We start from the raw sequence: 25,729 nt of genomic DNA, 5'->3' as shown, positions 1-25,729 counted from the left end.
CGCTCTTCAGTGCTAACATCTACGAGTAATATAACTACTTAATTGCAAAATAAGAATATTCCCAGTTGTTTGTGATTAGGAGTTCCACTGAAGAATCAACCATATTCCTTCCTTCTAAGAATACTGAAAAAAAGACTTACTTTTAGATAAGACTTTTTTCCATATCTCAATCTTCATCAAAATACTAGGTGTTGCTAGTCTCTTTGTTAAGTTACAAATCAGTTCCCTCACAATACAACTGAAGAAGGAATGTTCCAGAGCCCTTCAGTTTTTACTGTCACTTATTTTAATTATCCAAGGATGATACAAGCCTTTACACAAAGGATGTCAGGGCCAGAATTGGCATTCATTTTGAGGAGTTTGGAACTTCTCACCCTAATAGTAATGACATTACAGTGACTAATATCTCACATCATTACATAAATTTAAGGTTATATTTTCTGCCTCCTGCGGACTGATGTCACTTTCTCCATGTTGAGAACAAGAGTGACATTTGGCATTAGTTGATCCCAAATCCAAATTGCTGGCCCTTTGTTTTTATTACTTTGCCATTTTGCTTTCGCTTTTTTAATTTGCTTGTGACTCTGCTTCCCCCATCTTTTTTTTTTTTTTGGAACAATGATTCTTACCTTGTCTTTCCCCAGTCCGTTTCTGACCTGGAGAGACGTGCAGCATGTTATTGTCAGGACTTCCCGTGCAGGACATTTGAACGCTAATGACTGGAAAACCAATGCTGCTGGTTTTAAGGGTGAGAACTTCTTTTGTATTTTGTCACAGGCAAAATATTTTTATTTTTCCCCCCTTTTTAAGTGGAGAGCAGGAAATAGAACCCATCAAAAGGAACTTAAATCTTGTGCTAACACACCACAAGCTTGATCATTTAGTAAATAAAGGGCAAAGTCATTTTTCTTAATTAAGACAACACAGAAGCAGACTTCCTTGGCTTTCCACATCATAGGTCAGTTTCTTAGATCAACAAACCTGAATACAGTCACCTGTGGACTCAATTAGTTGTGTGGCATCATTGATAATCTGAATTCTATTTGTCAATATAATAAATATTAACTGGAATATCTTGTTCACCTGATGTAATGCTACTAGCTACTAGGTCGTGTGCATTCTTAAAATTTCAGTCTTACTTTAAAACTTCCACAAACAGAAAAAAAAGGCAAATTCTAAAGTTACATAAACTTAAATTTCTTATGAGATTGTATAATGCACAGTCTTTATGCAGTTATGCACCTGATATCATAAACATGCTATTTTTTCCCATTGATGATACATATTTTAGTTCCCTCAAGTTATTTTATAAACAGCAGCCATTCAGTTTATTGTAATGTTACATTATAATAAAAAGTAAATAATCCTGTAGCACAGATGTCCTAACATTTACTGTATTTATTCAAGTCTCTGATGACCTAGCTTAAATTTATGATATATCCATATGGATAAAAAATTAGCATTCCATGCATAGTATAGGGAGTGTAGCTAAAATTGAAATCCTCAGCCTCATATGTGGTGAGCTGGGCAGATCATGATAATATACTGAATAGTTGGATTCTATCTTTCACATCATTTTAGCATTGCCTAGTAGTCATACTAGACACATATATTTAAAAAATATTTTTGAATATCTTATCCTAGTGTCATAATTACCCAAAACAGGTAACCAGTGCCATACAAAATAGTTAATAATGAAATCACTACTGACAATGTCACTCCATTTGTAGAAAAAGAATAAATATCTCTTTGTTTTTAAGTCTGATCAAATCCCTTTTAGTGCCTACAAACTATCATGTTAGGATCATGTTTTCTGGAGCTAAATCAAGATACTTTGAGCAGTTGTATGGATGTCATCAAAATTGTTTTTAAATTTTAGTTGTATAAAATCCAAGATACAATTTTCATATATATATGTTTTAATTAATTTCCACATGCTTCTAACTCCTACCGCTTAAATCCCTGAGCCTGAAATTTTGAGGATAGAGAGGAGGGTAAAAGGGACCAACCCTTAACCATAACCTCGGCTGCTTCCATGTTGCAATGAACTTCTCAGCAGAAGGTTCATGGAATAAGTATTTTGACCTCCATGAAGCTGAGGAATCAATTTGAACTCAAATAAAAGTCTTAGTTTTACTTATTCCTTTTTGGCATCTTACAAAGGGCAAGTGGTTCTAATAAAAGAAGTGGGGGGAAAAGCACAGCACTCTTGAAAACATGTAGGTTTCGGAGAGAGAGAAACAGATTTAGAATAACTACATCACCAGATCCAAACCTGAGTCTGAAGGATGGCTGCTCTCTGCTTCTGGTAAGGAGTAACAAGCAATTTACTAATGTATGTGGCAATATTTAGTATATTATTACACAATTCTTAGCTGGAAGCAAGAGTATCAGTTAAAGCTCAGTTTCACAGGTGAATTACCCTGAATGCTCTAGAATCCCAGTGAAATGATTTTGTAATATTTCATTTAAACATCAGAATCAGAGGTTTTTTGTTTTGTTTTGTTTTTTACTTTGTCTAAGCATTACTGTCCCATCCCTAGTGTGCCACAAATAAAAGTGGTTAAGGCAGAAACTAGCCTAAAGAAGGAATATACTTTGGGAAAGAAGAGAATGTGTGTCACTAGCACTGGAGGATGATGGAGTGACTTTATATAAAATAAGAACTGAATGAGCAAACAGTAAATGCTTGGGAGAGTTGGTTTTGCTTTGTTTTTCTTTTTCTCTTTTTGTTTGTTTGTTTGTTTTCCCAGTGAGAGCTCATTCTGTAAATTAGGTTCACCAGCTTTTGCAGGCTTTCTTTGTAGGAGCACTTTGCCACAACAGTTTTCCTTAGGATAAAACAGAAGTTGTCCATAAGCAGAAGCATGTAAACGACAAGTGCTCACCCTCTTCCCACACAGCTGGGCCTTAAAGTTAAGCTAAACATAAGCTTGAGATGAATCCAAAAGCACCCGTGCTGACCCATGCTTGCTTTAGTGCTCCAATGTTGAGCAGTTTGATTGTTTTGAAGACAACAGGAGGACAGATTTGCACTCTCCCCATTAGGTGTTCTTCTGTAGTCAGTATCAGCATCAAAACTTTTTCATCAGATATACAGATATATCAGATAGTACATAGTACTATCCAAATAGGTGAGGGGGTATTCCATCAATAGAATTGATAGTCTTATATGTCACTTGATAATTTCAAAGAAACTCATATCCTAAAGAACAGACACCCAGAATATACTGCCAAGTCCATTTCACAAAGCCTACACTTCTTCAGAAATATGCATATACACTTGTGGGCAGAGAATGGTGCCCAGGTACTTTATGAACAAGGCTAGTGGGCCCTCCTCAAGGTAATTTTGTTCCTATCCACCTAGACAATGGAAGGATCTTTGCAGAAGAATCTAATTTCCTCTGGAGTGACATAGACAGGCAACAAGATGATCATGAATAACTGCACTGCCAGAGTACTGAGATGCAAATCCCAGTATACTACTTCTGACCAGCATTTGTAATACCAGAAAATATCTTAGACATTAAACTGTTTAATTTTTTTCCCTCTTGATTTCCTTCTTTGAACCATTTCCTTCCCTCTTATTAAAAAAGAAAGAAAGAAAAAGAAAAAAAACCTAATTTTGTCTTTGTTTTCATACTGCTTCCTCTTGTTTCTTAAAATATAGCTCTAGAAGTGTAGTAGTGAGGAAGTTTGACAGTTGGGTGGCTTTTTTAGAATTTAATTTTGTGTAGCCTCTTTATGTTTATGCACAAATATTTTCTGAGTACCTTCTTTATGCCAACCCCAAGACATGTTAAAGTTCACCCAAAAAGTGGAGAAGGAAATAAATGTCAAGGGCCCCAGTAGCATTGCCTATCATGATCTGTACATGATGTATTTTGCATAATTACAGACATAATTTCCTTCCTTGGTCAAGCTCAAATAGCCTGCCACAACATGTTTATAAAAGTGTTTGGCAACACCTTTCTCATGATTTAAAGTGCAGTCTAACCTCAGCAACAGAATGTGTCAGTATAGAGGACATCTACTATGGTTCATTGTACATTTAAACCAATTGCATATGCTTATTATATAAATAGCCCATAGAGTCACACTGAGACATCATAGAGACTGGAATTTCTGAAATCTGTATCATTACAGAATGGATTTAGCTCTTTGTTATAATCTCCTGCCTTATGTTTGAATCTGAGAACACTGCAAAACTAACACCCCTTCTTTCCCCAGTGCCTGAACTGTGTCATATAGTCTCTGCTTTGTAGTTAAAAGTTGAATGCATGTAACATCCATGCTTTAGTTTTTTTTTTTCCTTCTAAGTATCTGTGTTTGGATTATATGGTTGTATATGGTTAAATGCTCTTAAATCTAGGAGCAGGAATAGACCTCAGATAATAAATTAGGACCTTCTGTCATCTTTACTAGGCGAAAGAATGAGAAAAATGTCATTGAAAATCAAAAATGACAACTAAGTGAGCGAGGTTACCACGCCTTCCATTTCACTGCCCTCCCAGACTATGTAAGTCTCTTTTTTTCTACCAGCATGTTGCTGAAACCTCCCTGATCCCCACTGACTCTTTCTTTGTCCACAACTAAACTACTTGATTTTTAAAAATTGCTAACAGAGTCCCTACTATCGGGGAAATCATTGACAGTCTAACATGACTTCTATAGCCTCTGAGGCCTTAACTTTTAATAACCTTTATTACTTTAAATTGCCATCATTTTCTTTCTACTGGTAGGACTGGTAATTTTAAGATATTCCAATATATTTTTATTACCTACCTGTCTTGCTTTTGGTATATAACACTATTAAAAAAGAATTAGAAGTACTGCAATTGTTGAGCATGCCATGCATTGAATTAAAATGAAAGGTTTTGAAGTGTGCTTTAAGGTGTTAAGTGATATCTGACATGTTGTCAATTGAAAGGGTAAAGCTGTGTTTTGTTTTACTGTTTTCACAGTACTAGCAGTATTTCTTTTTTGCCACCTAGCACACTGATGTGATGATGGTAGTTGCAGTTAAAGTTACACAGTGCCCCTTAATTGGTCATTTGTACATCATATTTTTTCTAGAATAGTCTTAGAGAAATGTTACTCATCATTTGTCAGTGTCAGAGATGCTATTAGAATTAGACATTTGACATCATTCCCACTCCCATTTTGCAGAAATAGGGCATTTAGTTCTCTCATATGCAAAAACAATAGGAGGTTTTGATTCTTCCTAATGAAAGTTGATTTTGATTTTGCCTAATGAAAGTTGCTCGCTGGAAATGCCATCTGATTTTTTTCCCTTTCAAGATTCTGTGCTTTAACCTATTGCACAGGGGGACTTATAACCATTTAATATTTATTCACTTAAGACCTTTAATTTTTGTATTTATCAACTATTGTATATGTGAATGTAAATTCTTTATGAAAATGTGAATCACGTGTAACATGGGTTTTTACCTATATTTAATCTGATTTACTTCAACATCTACCTGAGAACAGCCATATAGAATCTCTGACAGCACAAATTCTACATGACCATTGCATAATCTAGAGCACTGTCTGAAATCTCCACTGATCCTAGCAGAATGTTCAATTCATGACTATTAAATATGTGAGGTTTAAAATAGTTTCTACTAATTAAAAATGCTTTTATTGCCATGCTGATCTTTGGTAGCTTTAGATTTGTTTAACTTTACAGTCATTTTGTTTTGTTTTTTCATCCCTAAGTATTCAAGTTTTAAATGCATGTGGTTTCACAGTTAAAAAACAGTCTTCAAAATAGAATTTAAATGATAGCTGCACTGGTTTTGTACCAGGTACAGTAACTTAATAATTACATTTGGAGTAATTACATTTGGAGTAATTGTGTGGTTTTGCCACAATCTTAACGTCTAGCAGAGAGACTTGTCTGTTGACATTTTCTTGGCCTTTGAGGAAGCCAATTAAAGCTTTTGTATCTTGTGCTTTAGAATATAGCTAGCTAGAGAGTCGGGCTGTAGCACAGCGGGTTAAGCGCAGGTGGCGCAAAGCACAAGAACCGGCATAAGGATCCCGGTTCAAACCCCAGCTCCCCACCTGCAGGGGAGTCGCTTCACAGGCGGTGAAGCAGGTCTGCAGGTGTCTATCTTTCTCTCCTCCTCTCTGTCTTCCCCTCCTCTCTCCATTTCTCTCTGTCCTATCCAACAACGACAACAACAATAATAACTACAACAATAAAACAACAAGAGCAACAAAAGGGAATAAATAAATAAAATAAATATTTAAAAAAAAGAATATAGCTAGCTAGTATCATACATAGTGAAAAAGAGTGATTTCAGTGAAAAGTACTTCAAAAGTAATAAGTAATAAACACACAAAAAAAGGTCTTAAGAGTAGAATTTCATACACTTCATCTTTCTATCCCCTAAAATGAGATGGCGATACAGAAATACAATTTTAAATGCTATCTTCAAGTTGAAATTAGTTACTTTACTTTGGGTGGAGTGTAATTTAAATTATGTCTTCACTTATCCCATATTGCCTATCAGTGGCAATTATTGTACATCATTGTTTAACAATCACTTGACTTAGATTCTCTTTTGCAGATTAGTTTTAATATTTATTTTTATGTTATGCCAGGGAAAGTACTCAAGAACATTTACATGCATAACACTGGTAAGCAGTATCTCTAGAGGTCAATCTTTTCTTATATTTTAGAGAGGGAAAAAGAAGAACTGGAGAAACACCACAATAGGCCTCTACCATCTATTGTGCTGTCCATGGTTCTACCCAGGTGTTCCTGTGTGGTGGCATGGACCACTGGGAGACACCAGGAGGGTGCGCTCTCTACCCAGCAGGCCATTTCCTGACCCATGGTTTTAATATTTAAATATCGCCTTGGCTTTATTGTATTTTTTATTTATAAAATATAGATAAGATCACAGGATAAGAGGGGTACAGTACAGATCCACACAATTCCCACTACAAGTTCCGTATCCCATCTCCTCCCTTGAAAGCTTTCCTATCCTCTATTCCTCTGGGAGTATGACCCAGGTTCATTATGTGATGCCAAAGGTAGTGACTCTGGCTTCTGTAATTGCTTCTCCACTGAACATGGGTGTTGACATGTCGATCCATACTCCCAGCCTCTCTCTCTTTCCCTAGTGAGCAGGGCTCTGGGCAGAACACATGGTGGGGTTCTCTGCCCAGGGAAGTCAGGTTGGCACATGGTATCATCTGGAACCTGGTGGCTGAAAAAGAATTAAGATATAAAGCAGAACAAATTGTTGATGAGAATCATGAACCTAAAGGCAAGAATATTGCAGATGAGATTTGGTCTCTCCATTTTGGAAAAAGCTAGTAGGTCTATTTTAGGTATATTCCAAGAGCCCATGGCTTTACTAGTTTTTGCCTAAATCTGCCAGCTGAAATGGGGAGATGGTGTCATAGCTGGAAAACAGACTAGAAAGCTGGATCATGGAAGAGAGTAGCTCCCAAATATGGGAGCTTTCCTATGACCTTTCCTAGCATATAGGACTTCTTAATTCCACTTCAGGTGGTGCACTTCCTAACAAAGCCTAAAAACTTAGATATAGACCAGGATACATTGGTGGGGCCATCTGCCCATAGAAGTCTGGTTGGCATCACGGTAGCATCTGGAACCTGTTGGCTGAAAGAAGTATTATTTCCTGGAGGGCTGAGGTTTAAAACACAGGGGGATAGTTATGGCAGATGCACTGATCAGGGTTACTGAAGTGGGAGAGAAACCAAGGTAAACCAAAACAGATGTGGGTGATGAGGACAGCTACCTGAATCCTGGAAGTTTTCATTTGATTTGCAAAGGTGTTTTTTTTTTTGTTTGTTTTCCTTATTTTAATTTATAAGAAGGAAACATTGACAAAACCATAGGATAAGAGGGGTACAACTCTACAGAATTCCCACTATCAGAACTCCATATCCCACCCCCTTCCCTCCCCTGATAGCTTTCCTATTATTTAACCCTCTGGGAGTATGGACCCAAGGTCATTATGGGGTGCAGAAGGAGGAAGGTCTGGCTTCTGTAATTGCTTCCCCACTAAGCATGGGTATTGACAGGTCGATCCATATTCCCAGCCTGTCTCTCTCTTTCCTTAATGGGGTGGGGCTCTGGGGAAGCGAGGCTCCAGGACACATTGGTGGGGTTGTCTGTCCAGGGATGTCTGGTTGGTATCATGGTAGCATCTGGAATCTGTGACTGAAAAGAGAGTTAACATATAGAGCCAAATAAGTTGTTGACTAATAATGAACCTAAAGGCTGGAATAGTGCAGATGAAGAGTGGGGGGGGGGGGCGTCTCTGTTTTGTGCATAGCTAGTAGAGCTATTTTAGTTATATTCCAAAGGGCCCATGACTATACTAGCTTTTTGTTTGTTTGGTTTTTGTTTTCTTTTAAAGCCATCACCATGACTTGAGGAAAGTAAGTTGGGTATCAATAATGACTTTCAAGCAAGTTGATTTCAATTGCTGGATTAATATCAGAAAGTGTTGCCTTGCTCACACTGATAGTATAATTCCATTGGTCTCATGACATATCCTACATATTGGCAAGTGTTTTAAAAATTGACTTCTTAGAATAGATAAAAAATTTCTTGTAGTGACCATTTTTTATCATCTTAGTATGCAACTGTATATTCCTGACCTTAAGGATTGTGACATTCAGCAAAAATGTCTTATTATCTCTTTGCCTCCTTCTAAATGAGTGGAGATATAGAGTTGGGATATATAATCATCTTTCTAAATTCTTTCTTTAAAAAGAGAAAGAAATGCCATTGGAAATGGCTTTTTAATAAACGCAGGGCAAAAGGTTTTATGGCAAGATTGCTTCTTAGAAACTGTCAGGACAGAAATTGCGTGCTGAGAAGGTTTTACAATTTCTTTCAGCTGAAGTCTTTTCACTGATACTGTTCACTAAGACTCTCAAAAAGCCATGTAAATTTCCAATATTTAAATTGTTTTCATATATTTATAATCTTTGTATCTAACTTATATTTTGAGAGCTTAAATAAAATAAGAATTAATTCTTCTTAGACTCATGAGTATTAGATAAGTTAAGTGGCAAGTATTGTTTATACATGAATTTTTTTAAATTTATTTATAAAATAAAAAATATAAACAAGATGATAGGATAAGAGGGGTACAATCCCCACCACCAGAGCTCTGTGTCCCATCACCTCCCTTGAAAGCTTTCCTATTCTTTATCTCTCTGGGAGTCATTATGGGGTACAGAAGGTAGGAGTTTTGTCTTCTGTAACTGCTTCTCTGCTGGACATGGGCATTGGCAGGTCAATCCATACTCCCAGCCTGTTTCTATCTTTTTCTAGTGGGGCAGGGCTCCAGAGAGGTGGGGTTCCAGGGTACATTGGTGAGGTCATCTGCCCGGGGAAGTTAGGTTGGTATCATGGTAGCACCTGCAACTCGTTGGCTGAAAAAGCATTAAGATACAAAACATAACAAATTCTTTAATAATCAGGATCTAAAAGGCAAGATTATAGCAAATGAGAGTTGGGGTCTCTGATTTGGAAAAAGCTAGTAGGTATATTTTAGTTATATTCCAAGGGGCCATGGCTTCACTGATTTTTGCCTGAGCCCAACAGTTAACATGCAGGTGGACCAAAGGTCTGGGGAGATGATGTCTGAGTTGGAAATAGGACTAGAAAGCTGGATCAGGGCAGAGAGTAGCTCCCAAATATGGGAAAAGTATATATGTATTGTTAACTGTAAACCCCATAGATTTAATCTAGGGCCTAATTATTTTAATTTAATTCTGTGCAGGAGCCTGTGTAATTTATGTATCCCTGTAGGTCTGAGCTCACATTCTATGGTCATAGCTAGGAACATTCTAGGCTACACCCATTGCTGGAACCATCTCCCTTGAGTGGTAGAGTATTTTGGTCCATCCTCCCTTCATAGAATGGGGCAGTCCCTACCATTGTTGATCCACATAGAGGGCAAGGTCCTATAGGTGCCCACAGTGGGTGCCCACAGTTATGTTGTTCCAGATGGAGATGACCAATGACAGTGTAGATAGGGTCTGTTAGAAGGCCAGGCACATCACATCTATGTGGGAATCCCAGGATTCTCTGACTAGAGCCCTGGATTATGGGGTGGCCTGGTAATGACCAAAAGGGCCATCATTAAAGTATGTTGGTCTCTTGCCCTTATCCAGCTTTTATAGACCTTACTTTACCTGTCAAAGTTAGCCTTGAAGTGACTGGCAGAAGTGAAACAGGAAGTAGGTAATGAGAGTATGGCAGTCTAAGTAGAAACTACTTGATTAAGTACTTTATTTTTTTTAAGTCTTTCTACTTGCTTGCTATACTTAGTGGATCACTGCAAACTATTGTGTACTTTTGCTTTAAGGTACATATTTTCCCCTAACTTATGGATACATGTCCCTTGGGCCCTGGTCCATATCTAGGTGCATACATGATTTTTCTTAATCTTCCATGTCTTGGCCTTAAAGCAAAATTAGAAATGTCAATATATCTAGGATGTTTCATTGATTTATTATTTTTTAATGGAAGTAACGTTAGCTTATAAAATTATATGTAGGAGCCAGGAGAGGGTTCATGTGGTAGAGTGCATGCTATACTATGTTTATAAAACAGACCCAGTTCACATTTTGCTTTGTATTTCCTCTTTTTGAAGTTCTTCCTATGAGTGGGATCATCTATTTATCCTCTCTTTCTGGCTTGTCTCACTTAACATGATTCCTTCAAGTTACATCCAAGATGAGGTGAAGAAAGTAAATTCATTACTCTTAACAGCTGAGTAGTATTCCATTGTGTATATATATACCACAACTATCACAGCCTCTCATCCATTGTTGGGCACCTAGGTTCCTTTCAGGTTTGGCTATTAAAAATTGTGCTGCTATGAACATAGGTATACACAGATCTTTTTGGATGTGTGTATTTGACTCCTTAGGATATATCCCCAGGAGAGGAATTGCATGGTCGTCGGGTAAGTCCATTTCTAGCCTACTGAGAGTTCTCCAGACTACTCTGAAAGGAAATGTTAAATATTTCTTGTCTGTTTTATCATTGTCATTGCCAAATCTCTAGGGAAGTTTGAGATAAAATATAAGATTGTGTGTGTGTGTGTGTGAACAAGTTTGTCACTAGTGCTTAGTATCTATACAATCTCACCACTCACTGTTCCCAGCACCCATTTTCCCTTCCTTCCATTCTTTCTTTCTTTCTTTCTAGTGAGAGGGAGGGAGACAGAGAGAGACACTTGAAGCATTGCTCCACCACTAGTGAAGCTTGCCCCTGCAGGTGAGTACAGGAGTTTGAACCCAGCCCCTCATGTATGGTAACGTGCACTCTATTGGGTGTGTAACCACTCAGGCCCAATTTATTAGAATTAGGATAAGTGTGATAAGCACAATTCTATTATATCTTTTGTTTAAAAAAATGACTAAAGCTTCATAAAGTCATGCGTTATCATTCCATTTGGTACCAGTGGCATATAACTCATATTTGTGGTGAAGAACTCTTATAAATATTGGCACTTTCAGGATTCATGGACACAAATGTAAGGCAGTAGTTGAAAAGGCTTTATTTAATAATATTTCCAAGATTATCATCAGTCTGTGTGAATAAAGGACCTTCCAGAAGACCATTGCTTTCCCATTAAGCGATTAAGCTTTAAATAATATGAAAGAGAAACATGTGGCTAAGATACATAAGAGAGATTTGCTATTGAATTTAGCCCAGGTGTATCAGCTTGGACTCTACCATCGATATTCTTAGCATATCTACCATACCACTTTTTTATTTAATTTATTTTATTTATAAAAAAAGAAACATTGGGAGTCAGGCGGTAGCGCAGCGGGTTAAGCGCACGTGGTGCCAAGTGCAAGGACTGGCATGAGGATCCCGGTTCGAGCCCCGGCTCCCCACCTGCAGGGGAGTCACTTCACAGGTGGTGAAGCAGGTCTGCAGGTGTCTGTCTTTCTCTCCCCCTCTCTGTCTTCCCCTCCTCTCTCCATTTCTCTCTGTCCTATCCAACAATGATGACATCATCAACAACAACAACAATAATAATAACTACAGCAACAATAAAAACAAGGGCAACAAAAAGTAAATAAATAATTAAATATTTTAAAAAATAATAAATAAAAATAAAAAAGAAACATTGACAAAACCATAGGATAAGAAGGGTACAACTTCGCACAATTCCCACCACCAGATCTCTGTATCCCATCCCCTCCCCTGATAGCTTTCCTATTTTTTTCCCCTCTGGGAGTATGGACTCAACATCATTGTGGGATGCAGAAGGTTGAAGGTCTGGCTTCTATAATTGCTTCCCTGCTGAACATGGGCGTTGATAGGTCGATACATACTCCCAACCTGTCTCTCTCTTTCCCTAGTGGGGAAGGGCTCTTCCTTCCTTCCTCTCCATGCATGTCACCCTCGTCACCGGGGCTGCCCCTAGGACCCCCAGGGGCCGTCCCTGTCTCCACTGCCAGTGGCCAAGGAAGCAGAGAGCCCTGGGACAGCCCACAATCTACAATATAATTCAGACCAGAAAATCTACAGAGAAATACCAAAGATTAGTCCTACCCTAGTTCTACCTGTGACTTCCAAAGAGCCCTACCTCTGGCCAGGTACAGTGACAAAGTAGGCTCTTGCTTTACAAGATCCATCTGGACTCATCCCATCACATAAATAGATCCCAACATTTTCTTTTTCTTAGAAACTCAGATCACTCCTTTACACATGTTCACATCTTTCTAGCCTTAGGCATTTCAAAGCAATTAAACTTCTATCACACGTCTCAATAATGGGTTCAACAGGCTTCGTTTTATGGTGTTATGCTAGAAGAGATGGTATACCCTGAAGTTTCCAGAGTTCTCTGTGAAAGAGCCAGGAAGGGTTTTGTAATCATTGTAATCACTGTAGGATGTTAACAAGTATGCTGTTGCCCCTTGCTCCTTCTTCCATCTATGCCTGCTTGCTTAGCTCCAGTAAGAAGGTGGCCCTAGAATTAATACAAAATAGTATCCCTTCCATATTAATCCACACTCAGGAAAATCCCTTTAGTCATTTCTCAGCAAGAGTTAAAAAGAGGGTTATGGACCAGATGTTCACTTTCCTTCCAAGTCCCACATTTTCATTTTCTGTGTGTGATATTTTAATGAGTTTTTAGGAATAAAGGATTATTTATTTATTGCCTCCACAGTTATTATTGCTGGGGTTTGTTGCCTCTACTATGAATCCACTGCTCCTGGCAGCCATTTTTATTTCATTCTTTTTGTTCTTGTTACTATTGTTGTTGGATACGACAGAGAGAAATTGAGAGAGGGAGGGAAGACAGGAAGAGAAATATACATACCTGCTTTACTGCTTATGAAGTGAAACCCCTTCCCCTATGGCAGGTGGAGAGTCCAGGGGTTTGAACCAGGATCCTTGCATCGATCCTTCTGCTTTGCATTTAAAGTCATTTAAAAATCAAAATTATCAGTCATTTTTAATAAAATTTCTCCCCCAAACTTACCTCTGCTATCAAGGATATACTTTTCTTGATTACTGTGTTTCACATTGATTCTTTTCCAGTTTCCTACTTTGTGAAAGTTGTGAAATTTCATTGCTCTTAATTTATCTTTTACTCTCACCATTTGCATAACCTGGTTTATGATGTTGTCTACACCACTGAAATAAGTAGTTCCCTGCTTAAATTTTTCCACTATTTCTTAGATTGTCTTAGAATTCTATTTCTTAGAATGTCAATCAACTTCTTTCTTTGACCTTTGGTAAATTATTCCTCTGTATTAAATCAGTCTACATAATTCAAGACATACAGTTTCCTTGAGAAAGCCACTATCCCAAGTAGCCTAGTTTCATTATCTCCCTTTTCCCTAATTATATTTCCATAAATCCAAATCTGACAGGGATTTAAGCTCCAAGTCAAGTCTTAACAAGTAATTATTACCTAGTACTCTATTTTCCTGAAAGTTAAAAAAAAAATTATTATTTTCCCTAGAACTTAAAATGCATTTGAGTCTTATATGAGTTCAAAGAAGTGTTCATGAGAAGTCTAACATATAATAAATGTTAGCTGTCTTCCTGTGAGATGATAGCATTCTAAATTGCACAAAATAATTTCTCTGTTGTCACTCGTATTTTTACTTTGCAATTCTCTCATCTATATTCCACTATAAAGCTCTGGATGCACAGATAGATGAGATAATCATAGTTTGACACTCACCACTAACTGTGGAAAGTAAAGATGTACTCACTTGATATACTTATTAACTTTTCTGTTCTTTTCTATTATGATCACTTAAGAAAAAAAGGAATAGGAAAGTTAGTTATCTAAGAATAACTCTATTAATAGTATAGGAGTAGTTCACAAATAAAAATTTTGCCTATTCATTCTTCAGAATCCCAATCTGTTAATCATTTTCTCAAATTATACACCAAGATTATCTTGGCTGATTTGTGGACATATGGTCAGTGTAATAATCAATTGCTTTACCAAATGGCCCTTGTACATTTTTTTTTATTTAAGGAGACATTAACAAAACCATAGAATAAGAGGGGTACAATTCTACACAATTCCCATAACCTGATCTCCATATCCCATACCCTCCCCTGATAGCCTTCCCATTCTCTATCTCTCTGGGAGTATGGACCCAGGGTTGCAAAGGGTGGAAGGTCTGGCTTCTGTAATTGCTTCCCCGCTGAACATGGGTGTTGACTGGTCAATCCATATTCCCAGTCTGCCTCTCTCTTTCCCTAGTAGGGTGGGACTCTGAGGAAGTGGAGCTCCAGTACACATTGATGGGGTCGTCTGTCCAGGGAAGTCTGGTCAGCATCTTGCTGGCATCCGGAACCTGGTGGCTGAAAAGAGAGTTAACATACAAAGCCAAACAAATTGTTGAACAATCATGGACCTAAAGACTGGAATAGTGCAGATGAAGTGTTGGGAGGTATTCCCTGCATGCTCTTGTGTACTTCTGCTTTCAGATATATATTTTTCCCCTAGTTTGTGGGCACGGGTGAACCTATGCTCTATCTCAGGGGACCTGGACTATATCTAGGTTTGCGGACTTTATTGGGGAGTGGAACACCTGGAATGGAATTAGAGAATACTATGAAAGGAAAGGTCTCACCCGAGTGATGAAGCTGAAGGGTCATCATTCCACACCTGAAGTCTCTGGTCACAGTCTGAAGTGAAGCATGCTGGGGTGGCATTCATTGCATTGATTAGGTTGCGATCCGCAGATGCAATATTATTTGATTTGAATTGAGAGCAGCATGCAGAAAAGTGGGCCCCACCCTAAGGTTCCAGGACAGGGGTAAATATAGACTCTGTAGTGGAAATGTGAGGTTCCTGTTGTCTTAGGGTTCAAGAACACAATGGATAGTTATTGTTATCATCACATTATTTGGTGATAGGGTTAACTTTGGAAAGTCCCTTTGATAGGGTTTGGGGTATAGTACCCAGCATCTTGTATATAGCTGTGCCACCGGTTGCTTCTGTTCTCCCTGGTCTAGGCTTTTGGGAGAGAACATATCAAAGATAGCCTATGTATTAAAAGACTCAGTCTGTGTTTTAAGAAGTTCTAGACATATCATCAGTTTTTCACCTCTCATATTAATTAAATAGTGGTTTATATGTTTACATTTTAATAGGATTGTACATAAACACCACTCCAACCACCAAAAGACTGTGTCCCATCCCCGCCACCCACCCCTGTCCCCCCACCCCCTGCTGTGCCAGGAAGCCCAATGACCACCCTCCCCTTCACCACAGGGTTTTTACATTGGTGCCCTGCTCTTGATTTAATCAGATCCTGCTTTTAGTTTCCCTTTCTGTTCTTCTTTCTCAACTTCTGTTGATGAGTGGGGACGTCCCATACTCATCTTTATCTTTCTGACTTAGCTGACTTAACATAATTCCTTCTAGCTCTGTCCAAGATGGGTCAGATAAGGTGTGCTCATTGTCCTTGACAGCTGCATAGTATTCCACTGTGTATATGTACCACAGCTTTCTCAGCCACTCATCTGCTGTTGGACACCTGGGTTCCTTCCAGGTTTTAGCTATTATGAATTGTGCTGCTATGAACATAGATGTACACACATCTTTTTGACTGGGCATTATGGAATCCTTGGGGTATATCCCCAGGAGAGGAATTACTGGGTCATATGGAAGGTCCATGTCTAGCCTTGTTCTCCAGACTGCTCTCCAGAGAGGCTGGACCAGTTTACATTCCCACCAGCAGTGTAGAAGGGTTCCTCTGTCCCCACAGCCTCTCCAACACTTGTTGCTGCTGTCCTTTTCCTTTTTGATGTATGCCATTCTCACAGGAGTGAGGTAGTATCTCAATGTTGTCTTTATTTGCATCTCTCTGACAATCAGCGACCTGGAACAGTTTTTCATATGTTTGTTAGCCTTTTGGATCTCTTCTGAAGTGAATGTCTTGTTCATATCCTCTGCCCATTTTTGGATGGGGTCATTTGCTTTTTTGGTGCTAAGTTTGCTGAGTTCTCTGTATATTTTGGTGATTAGTCTCTTGTCTGATGTTTGGCATGTGAAGATTTTCTCCCATTCTGTGAGGGGTCTGTTTGTTTGTGTGATAGTTTCTTTGGCTGTGCAGAAGCTTTTCAATTTGATGTAGTCTCATTGGTTTGTTTCTGCTTTAGTCTTCCTTGCAATTGGATTTGTTTCATCAAAGATGTCCTTGAGGTTTAGGTGGGAAAGTGTTTCACCAATGTTTTCCTCTAAGTATTTGATAGTTTCCGATCTGACATCCAGGTCTTTGATCCATTTGGAGTTGATTTTTGTTTCTGGTGAGATAAAGTGGTTCAATTTCGTTCTTCTGCATGTTATAACCCAGTTTTCCCAGCACCATTTATTGAAGAGAGCCTCCTTCTTCCATTTAATACTTTGGGCCCCCTTATCAAAGATTAGATGTCCATAGGTGTGGTGGTCCTTGTACATTTTTTTATCTTGTTCTCATCTCTGTTCAGTCGTCAGTCTTAGTTTCCTGAGGGGAGGGTGGCAAGTACAATTTTGATCATTGTATGACCTCAGGTTCATTGCTATGTCTCTCTATTCTGATAAAATAGTTCCAACTTCCATTCTTGAGATATTAGTTACTTTAAACAAATTCCTTGCTTAATATATCCATATTGGAAGTAAATAGGAGTAGCCAGAGAAGACAACACTTGGGATTTTATTATTTTCTAATCTTGAAGAAAAGGAAATAGGGCCTGATACCCCTTATCCTAATTCTAAGAATTTAAAAGCAACTAATAGTAACTATGCAGGTTTATTTTTCTTTTCTTTATTGGGGATTAATGGTTTACAGTCAACAGTAAAATATGGTAGTTTGTACATATCTAACATTTCTTAGTTTTCCACATAACAATTCATCCCCCTCTATATCCTCCTCTGCCATCATCTTCCAGAACCTGAACCACCCCACCCCCAACTCTGGAGTCTTACTTTGGTGCAATACACCCAACCCAATACAGGTTCTACTTTGTGCTTTCTTATTTTTCAACTTCTTTTTTTTTAAATTATTGATTTAATGATTATTGACAAGATTGTGGGATAAGAGAGGTGCAGTTCCATACAGTTTCAACCACCAGAGTTTCGTATCCCATCCCCTCCATTGGAAAGTTTCCTATTCTTTATCTGTCTGGGAGTTTGGACCAAAGATTCTATGGGATGCAGAAGGTGGGAAGTCTGGCTTCTGTAATTGCTTCTCTGGTGGACATGGGCATTGGCAGGTCAATTGATAGTTGTGTGTCTGTGTGTGTATGATAATTTGTGTGCATATTCATCCATGTATAATAAAATACATTGAGGAAAAGAACTGCACAGCGCTTCCTAAACTTGACTAACAGTTCTCTGTCATGAAGATCTTGTCTGATTGACTGTATTTGCCGATCAAGCCCATTCTTTGTGGACCTTTTTCATCTTTATTGAAATGACACATATCTATCTACTTCGTATTGAGCTGTTTGCATTTACTTTATAATTTACAGCTCTTAAGTATTTAAATTATAACCAGTGGGGCTTGGTTGCCTAAGGAGTGTTTGTGAGCCTTCTCACATTTCATCCTCCCTGCTCGCCTGCATATTTGGCCTGGTTTGATTAATAGGCATGGGAAGCACAGGGTGCCTGGTGGAAGCAGTTATTTCAGAGCAGGTGGTTCAGCACATTGAGGATCAAAGAGCCTAAAGGTGCAAGAATTCTACCAGCTGCAGGCCAGCTCTTTGATGTTGGGTTGGAGTTTCTACCCACCCTGCAGATCAGGTAGCCGCCCCCCTCTGCACAGGAATTTCCATACCTCTTTTATTTGGGTGGTTTACTTATAAGTAAATTAGCAGCCACCTACCTGACTGATGGTGGAGGACACCTGATGGTCATTGACTGATGTTGCATTCTCCCACTTTCACTCTGTTTCCTGCTGAGTTTGCCACTAATGTCCATCCCTGCTCACCACACATTATACTCACCAACCACCTATTCCAGGGCTGCTGGTCACCTCCCTGCCACAGTGAACTACACACAGGCCTGTCATGTAACATAAAGGTTCATCCTGGCTTATGAAAGGTCTTTTCTACATCCTCCAAGTACACCAAAACACAGCTGAAATGCCACTCTCCCCTCATGGGTCATTGTATGTGAGTCTAAATTTTAGCTAACATTTATGGAGACATTTTAAAAATACTTTAACACATTTAAAAAAAACCTTGTTGTCATATGTGTATAGTTTCTTATCTTATCTCTCCATGATAGGTGTCCTCCACCAACATGTAATTGAGTCTTAGATGCCCTCTCAGTGCCTTCCTGCCTGCCTTTAGTCTTTGGCTCTCCTGCAATCAACCACAGTTAGTCTAAATTTCATTCTGTGTTGTCATTAATGTTCGGGGCTCCAGCAGGCCGGGCTAGCTTCGCGGCGGTAGACAGAGACTCGAGGACACACGGCTGGGCAGAGAAGCTGTATTTCTTTATTCACGAGCAATGATTCAAAAACTAACCCAAACCAATCACCACACAAATCTGTCCTGCATCTTTCTCCTCTGGCGGCTGCAGCAAGAACTCTCTAAGTCTGTAGGGGGCCAGGGGGTGGGGAGAAGGGAGTGCATGAAACTAGTGGGGGTTAAACCACAATCTCCCAGAGGCGGAGGGATGAGACCAAACCAGTGTGAAGCATAGCAACAATTTCCCCTTTTCTTTTTAACTAAATTACCATAGTATCAGGGGTGTGGGGTGAACAGAAACCTATATCATACAGGCATTTAAAAAAAGAAACTGGCACAAACATGGAGGAACATGTAAGCTTTCGGGGTGTCTCTCTCCTTCTCCGGCAGGGTGTCCTCCAGGGGAAAGGTAATAGGCTGGTTCTTTCTCGCTTACGACAGGGGTGACACAAAGTAAAAGACACCAGGGGACTCTTAGCGTGAATCTAGAATCTGAGTCCTTGAGTCCCAGAATCCTAGAGTCCCCTGGTGTCTTTTACTTTGTGTCACCCCTGTCATGAGCGAGAAAGAACCAGCCCGTTACCTTTCCCCTGGAGGACACCCTGCCGGAGAAGGAGAGAGACACCCCGAAATCTGGCACCCAACGTGGGGCAGAATTTCCCGACCCCAAGCACCTGGTTGAAAAAATTCTGGCCCAACCGTAGAGGATTGGGACTGTGACTCCAGGAAATTAAGAAGCAGTACCAAAGTACATCGGAAGGTAACCCCGAGGCTCTCGTTTGAGTCCCTGTGATCTTTCTCTCCTTCTCCCTATCCTTCAAGCTCCAGGGAAGCTCGTGGAGTGGACACAGAGAAGGAACCTCAGCAGATCAGAACCCTGGCCAGGCTCTGAGAAACTGAGTGTCCTTCCCCTGTTTAATCTTAAACGAGTCTGACCTAATTTTTTCCTCTCCCACTTTTGTGGCATTTTGTTCTATACCCTCTCCTAATTTCTGAGTCAGTCAGGCATTAAAGTGGACCTAGGCATGGTCTTAAAACTGCTATTTACTGCTTAAAAAGAAAACGCAAAAGATAAGCTTTTTGTGACAGCCAGAGCCCTCAGAAAACAATTAAACCAGTTCTGAGTGAGATATTATCTGGCTAACAAGTTATTCTTTAAAGAAAGAAAGAAATCAATCAAACAAGACGGTCTCTTTAACTCAAAGGTTATTAGAGAACCAGCACACACTTTTCATAGCAATTTAATGATTTGTTTCTTTAAAAATCTAAAATGTACCTTAGCCCAGAAAAGAAACTTCCAAAATTTTTTCTCAGCGCGGTGGTAAACTAAGCCCGCCTGTTCCATCCATGCAGCCAATCACATCACAGAGCTCCTGCTCCACAGATTGGCAAAGACTACAGTCAATCATTCCTCTGGCCACACCCACCCCTCCTGGGGTCGGGGTGGGGGGGGAGTGGCTGTGAGCTAAGGAAAATTTTTTTTTCACCAAGAATGTCTGTTCTAAATTTGTGTGCTAACTTTGTTTTCACTAATGTGTGTTAAACCTCTGAAATAACTAGATTTTGTTTTAAGTTTTAAATAAGATTTAGTAAGCTGAATGTGATTTTAAAGATCCTGATGGGACTACCGGACTTTTCCACCCTTTGATCGCTGACATCAGCACTAACCTATTGGGCAGAGATTTATTAGAATCTTTAAATGTGATTATCTGTTCTGACCCCTCTACAGGGCATCTCTCTCACGAGGGTGAAAATTCTAAATCTTACCAGCACCCCCAATTCTAAACGCCACTGTTCGTCACGAAACCCCTCACCTAGAATGGCTTTCTAATGACCCAGTCAGGGTAGAGCAGTGGCCTTGCCAGGAATAAAGGGTTAAACATGATATTCCTGGCCTGATAAAATTTTTTTTATTCAGCAGATGTGATTCAACAAAATTATTTAGTCTAATATTGTCATCTAAAATAAATGTAACAGTAAAAATTTATTTTTAAACATTTAAACTATGAGGTTTATCTTAGCTTTTTAAGTGAAAGATCAATTAAGTTGTGTACCCACCCTTGTTTATAGCTGCCCTAAGGGTGTGATAAGCTTTGTGATAAACAAAGATTCTAACAAACTAAGTTTAAAATTGTTTAAGTGATTAAAAAAAAAATAGTAAACATTTTATCATGTCAACACATTAGGTATTGACTTTCTATAACATACTAGTATATTTTAATAAAGAGCCTTCTAAAATCATATGAAGGAACTCAAGCCAATTCTAACCATTAAACTTCTAACTTGGTACACATTATTTTCTCTTAAGTAAATAATTATAGGTACAATCTACAGATGAATAACTGACTGCTCATATGGTAAGATTTAAAGCTAAACATTTTTCTTTTTTATTTATGGGTGTGTGATGACTCCTAAAGTCACTCATATCCTAAAATTTTTTTTTCATTTTTTACAAGCGTCTTAAATTTTAACGCTTGACCTGCCATAGTGAGAGCACTTTACTGGCTCCTGCTTTGTTTAATTAAGATCCTGCTATTCAGAATTTGAAGACTAATCCCCATTGATAAAAGCTAGTGCTCTCTGGCAGATTGATGTAACTCACCTGCCCATGTTTGGTAAACATTTTTTTTTCTCAATTGGTACTTTTTCTAAATTTATGTGGGCTACAGCTCAAACAAGAAAAACTATAACCCTTAAGCTCAATTAATAAAAAAAGAAGGGGAATGCACTCCCCAGTATTCAGTTGGCTAAAGTATCAATGAAGTAACTTTACTAAACCTTCTTAATATTTACAGAAATTCGAATTGTCCATTTATTATATCTCATTGACAAAGCCACCCAATTTATAGAGACACATAGTCATAGAGACACATTTTTTTTAACTTTACATGATATTTATTATAAACATTTCGATGTCAAATAAGCATGATTTTAAGACAAATGGCAAATATTTTCTCCTTAGTGAATTCTTTGGTCATAAGCAGATCTTGAGTGGCCTTTGGTCTGTGAACTGTGAACTTTTGCTGGTGTGCATGCTGTATATGCAGATTAGGATGAAATTAATTGTCCTGGGTTATCTAGCTCATAGAATACATTTAATACGAGTTGCTTTAATGTAAAATATTACAGAATGAAAATATCTTTACCTCTAAGATCACATATATAATTTGCAAAGCTATTGCAAAATGTTGTATAAACTTTTTATCAAAAAAAAAAATCATTTTACAGGACGTATAAGCAAAACCAAAACACAAGCTCTTTGAATGTCTTCCCGTGACTCTTCACATGATGTTCCTCATTCACTGATCACAGACTCATTTTTTCTGAGTCTGGGAGCATTACTCTCTATGCCATTGCTATCATCTCACCTTGGTTGAGAGAGACTTACTAAGAGGTTATCTTCTCAGACCTCCATCCAAAGATGGGGGTGGTTCTCCCTAAGCTCTATCAGGCTCATACATGTTCCCAACAGTAAGCGAGCAACAAGAACCAGTGTGCTGCCAAGGGAAGGCCTGAAGGGGCCATTTTTTGCCTCTGTGGGCAAAGCTTTATCAGCTAAAGAACCTTTGCTGCCTCTGTGGGCTTTTGCCTTGACGGGCATTTTTCCCCCCTTTGGGCATTACCTAGCATGGGGGGGTATGGCCTAGAGTCCCAAGGCAGCTGGCTGCAGTCAGTCTTTGAGAAACCCAGCAGCATAAAGTTTAGTGCATAAAGTTTAGTGTTAGTTTTGTGCAAAGTGTCCAAGAGGTGTACCAGTGAGTCCGATAGAAATGCCAGTCCAAAGCAGATGTCCACGGAAGAATGCCAGGGGGTGGAACGTTGTATGAGGAAGGTCAGCTGCTGGAATTCTGCTTTTCTGTAGAGAACTTGACAGCTGCAATTTACTTACTATGAAACAAAACTTGTAGCAGGTTAGAAGTTTATCACAATTAATAACTCTATTACAATTGGAAGTCTTTTAGTGTGATTTTAAGGTTGTTTAAAGTTTAAATAATAGAATGTGGAAAGTTAAACATAAGAACCATGGAAAGAAAAAAGCCTCAGGCATGAGAATCATTAGCATAACCATAGTGCAATCTAACATTTCTAATTGAGAAGGAATTTGAGAGTTTTACATATCAATAAGTCTATTTAACCTTTTGTTACACCCATTGAAGATGGAGACACACCCTAGGTGTGCGCAAGTTTTTTTTTTAGACTAACTTAGTTAAAATATATTAATTTTTAACTAATTTTTAACTAATTTTTAACTCAGACTTTAAATGTAAGTTAATTTTACCTTTATGAGAACTATGTTGAAAACCTTTTTCATTTAACTCTGGTAAGAATATAGCCTTAAAGTTACATTTTTAACCTTAAAGTTAATATTTACCAAACTTTAAACACACACGTAGACATGGTCTTTAATATACAGGGAGAGAAACCTTTGTTACGAAGACATGTCATTTTAAACACGAATTTAGATCTATACTGTCTTAGCTGTCCGGGGAGTTGTCCAGCGGTGGCTTCTTGGGCAACTTCACTTCAACGAATGGTAGGTAGTGATCTCTGCAGAAATCTCTGTGTATTCTAGCTTTTCTGCCTTCAGAGCTGAGTTGGGGATCTCGGCCAGGGGTCCCAGTTTCGGCAGGGTGCCCGCAGTCTCCAGGTGGTCCAGGATCTGCCCAGACTTCATAGCAGGAGGGCGAGCGAGTCGGCCGTGCAGAAGACGCAGGCTGAGGTGCCCCAGAGTGGCGGCCATGATGGGCTGTAGCCTTGCTCGCCATGCCTGCTGCCCTGATCTCAGCGGCCGAGCAGCGTGGGGGGAGCCCACGCCCAGTGCCCTGCACCGGCTCATGCAGGCTGGCATTGGGCGGAAACCACAGAGTGGTCCAGAGATAAATGTTCCAGAAACAGCGAAACAGTCTCGTGAAGAAAGGGAGGAGGCCTTTGGAAACCTCTTCACAAGCAGAAAAGAAGGCCACTGTAGATAGGTAGGCAAAGTCTTCACTTATCTGGGGGGATGCACAGGTCAGGTCCACATGGGCGCCATTTGTCCTTAAAGTTCGGGGCTCCAGCAGGCCGGGCTGCTTCGCGGCTGTAGACAGACTCGAGGACACACAGCTGGGCAGAGAAACTGTATTTCTTTATTCACGAGCAACGATTCAAAAACTAACCCAAACCAATCACCACACAGATCTGTCCTGCATCTTTCTCCTCCAGCAGCCGTGGCAAGAACTCTCTAAGTCCGTAGAGGGCCAGGGGGTGGGGAGAAGGGGGCGCGCCAAACTTGCGGGGTTAAACCACAATCTCCCAGAGGCAGAGGGATGAGACCAAACTAATGTGAAGCATAGCAACACTGTGTTTTCCCTTTGTTTCTTAAATTCCACTTGTGAGAGTCAAATCATCTGGTATTCTTCCTCCTTCTGGCTTTTCTCACTTTGCATGATTCCCTCAAGTTCCAGCCAGCCTGTAACAAGGAGGAGATTTAATCAGTTCTTACAGCTGAGTACTGTGTGTGTGTGATGTATACCACAACTTTTTTTTTTTACGGGATAGTCATCAGTACTTTTATTTTTTTTTTTATTTTTATTTATAAAAAAGAAACACTGACAAAAACCATAGGATAAGAGTGGTACAACTCTACCCAATTACCACCACCATACTCCATACCCCATCCCCTCCTCTGCTAGCTTTCCTATTCTTTATCCCCCTAGGAGTATGGACCCAGGGTCATTATGGGTCCTGAAGCCCCGCTTCTCCTGAGGGGAAAGAGAGAGGCAGGCTGGGGTATGGATCGACGTGTCAATGCCCATGTTCAGCGGGGAAGCAATTACGGAAGCCAGGCCTACCACCATCTGAACTTTTTTTTTTTTTTTGACCTGAGTTCTACTTGGAATTGATCCAGTGGCCTGAAAACCAAAGAAAGTTATTTGCGGGAGTCGGGCTGTAGCGCAGTGGGTTAAGCGCAGGTGGCACAAAGCACAAGGACCGGCATAAGGATCCCGGTTCGAACCCCGGCTCCCCACCTGCAGGGGAGTCGCTTCACAGGCGGTGAAGCAGGTCTGCAGGTGTCTATCTTTCTCTCCTCCTCTCTGTCTTCCCCTCCTCTCTCCATTTCTCTCTGTCCTATCCAACAACAACAACAACAATAATAACTACAACAATAAAACAACAAAGGCAACAAAAGGGAATAAATAAATAAAATAAATGTTAAAAAAAAGAAAGTTATTTGCATAACCATTATGCTATATTCCCAGCCCCAACTGTCTTAACCACTTATCTTGTTGGACATTTAAGTTGGTAATTTGGGCTATTAAAGACAGTGTTACTATGAATATAGGTTTACATAAATTTATGGAGTACTTTCTTACCCAGAAATCTAATTGGTTCTTTCACATTATTATCTTCGTTACTGATTTTACTCTCTTGAGATCCTTTTATACTTATAGCAATCACAGTGAGTGGCATACTTATTTCTTAGTTAAACTAATGATACGATTATTCTCATACTATTAGGATAATTTTTTCTTCTCTCTCTCTTCCATCAAGATTATTGTTGGGGTCCAGTGCTGGCACTAGGTATCTACTGCTTCTTGCAACCAGTATTTATTTTCCTTTTATTTTACTAGATAGGACAAGTAGAAATTGAGAGGATAGGGGAAGATAGAAAAGTAGAGACAATGATACCTGAATACCTGCTTTACCTCACACAAAGCACCCCCTGCAACCTTGTAGGTCGGGGAATCATGGTTCTTGTGCATGGTAATATATGTGCCCAACTGAATGTACCAC

At 39.3% G+C, this 25,729-nt stretch overlaps 1 protein-coding gene across 1 annotated transcript in view; it reads left to right on the top strand.

Annotated features, from left to right (window-relative positions):
• The window catches only part of PCSK5 (proprotein convertase subtilisin/kexin type 5), a 357,422-nt gene that overhangs the window by 283,073 nt on the left and 48,620 nt on the right, over window positions 1-25,729 (top strand). Inside the window, exon 10 of the mRNA XM_007536380.3 lies at window positions 645-748. Coding sequence (XP_007536442.1) covers window positions 645-748 — 104 coding nt within the window. The remainder of the gene's footprint in view (window positions 1-644; window positions 749-25,729) is intronic.

The sequence above is a fragment of the Erinaceus europaeus genome, chromosome 10 (assembly GCF_950295315.1).
Source record: "Erinaceus europaeus chromosome 10, mEriEur2.1, whole genome shotgun sequence".
Lineage (NCBI taxonomy): Eukaryota > Metazoa > Chordata > Mammalia > Eulipotyphla > Erinaceidae > Erinaceus > Erinaceus europaeus.
This window is presented reverse-complemented; position numbering and strand designations above follow the sequence as displayed.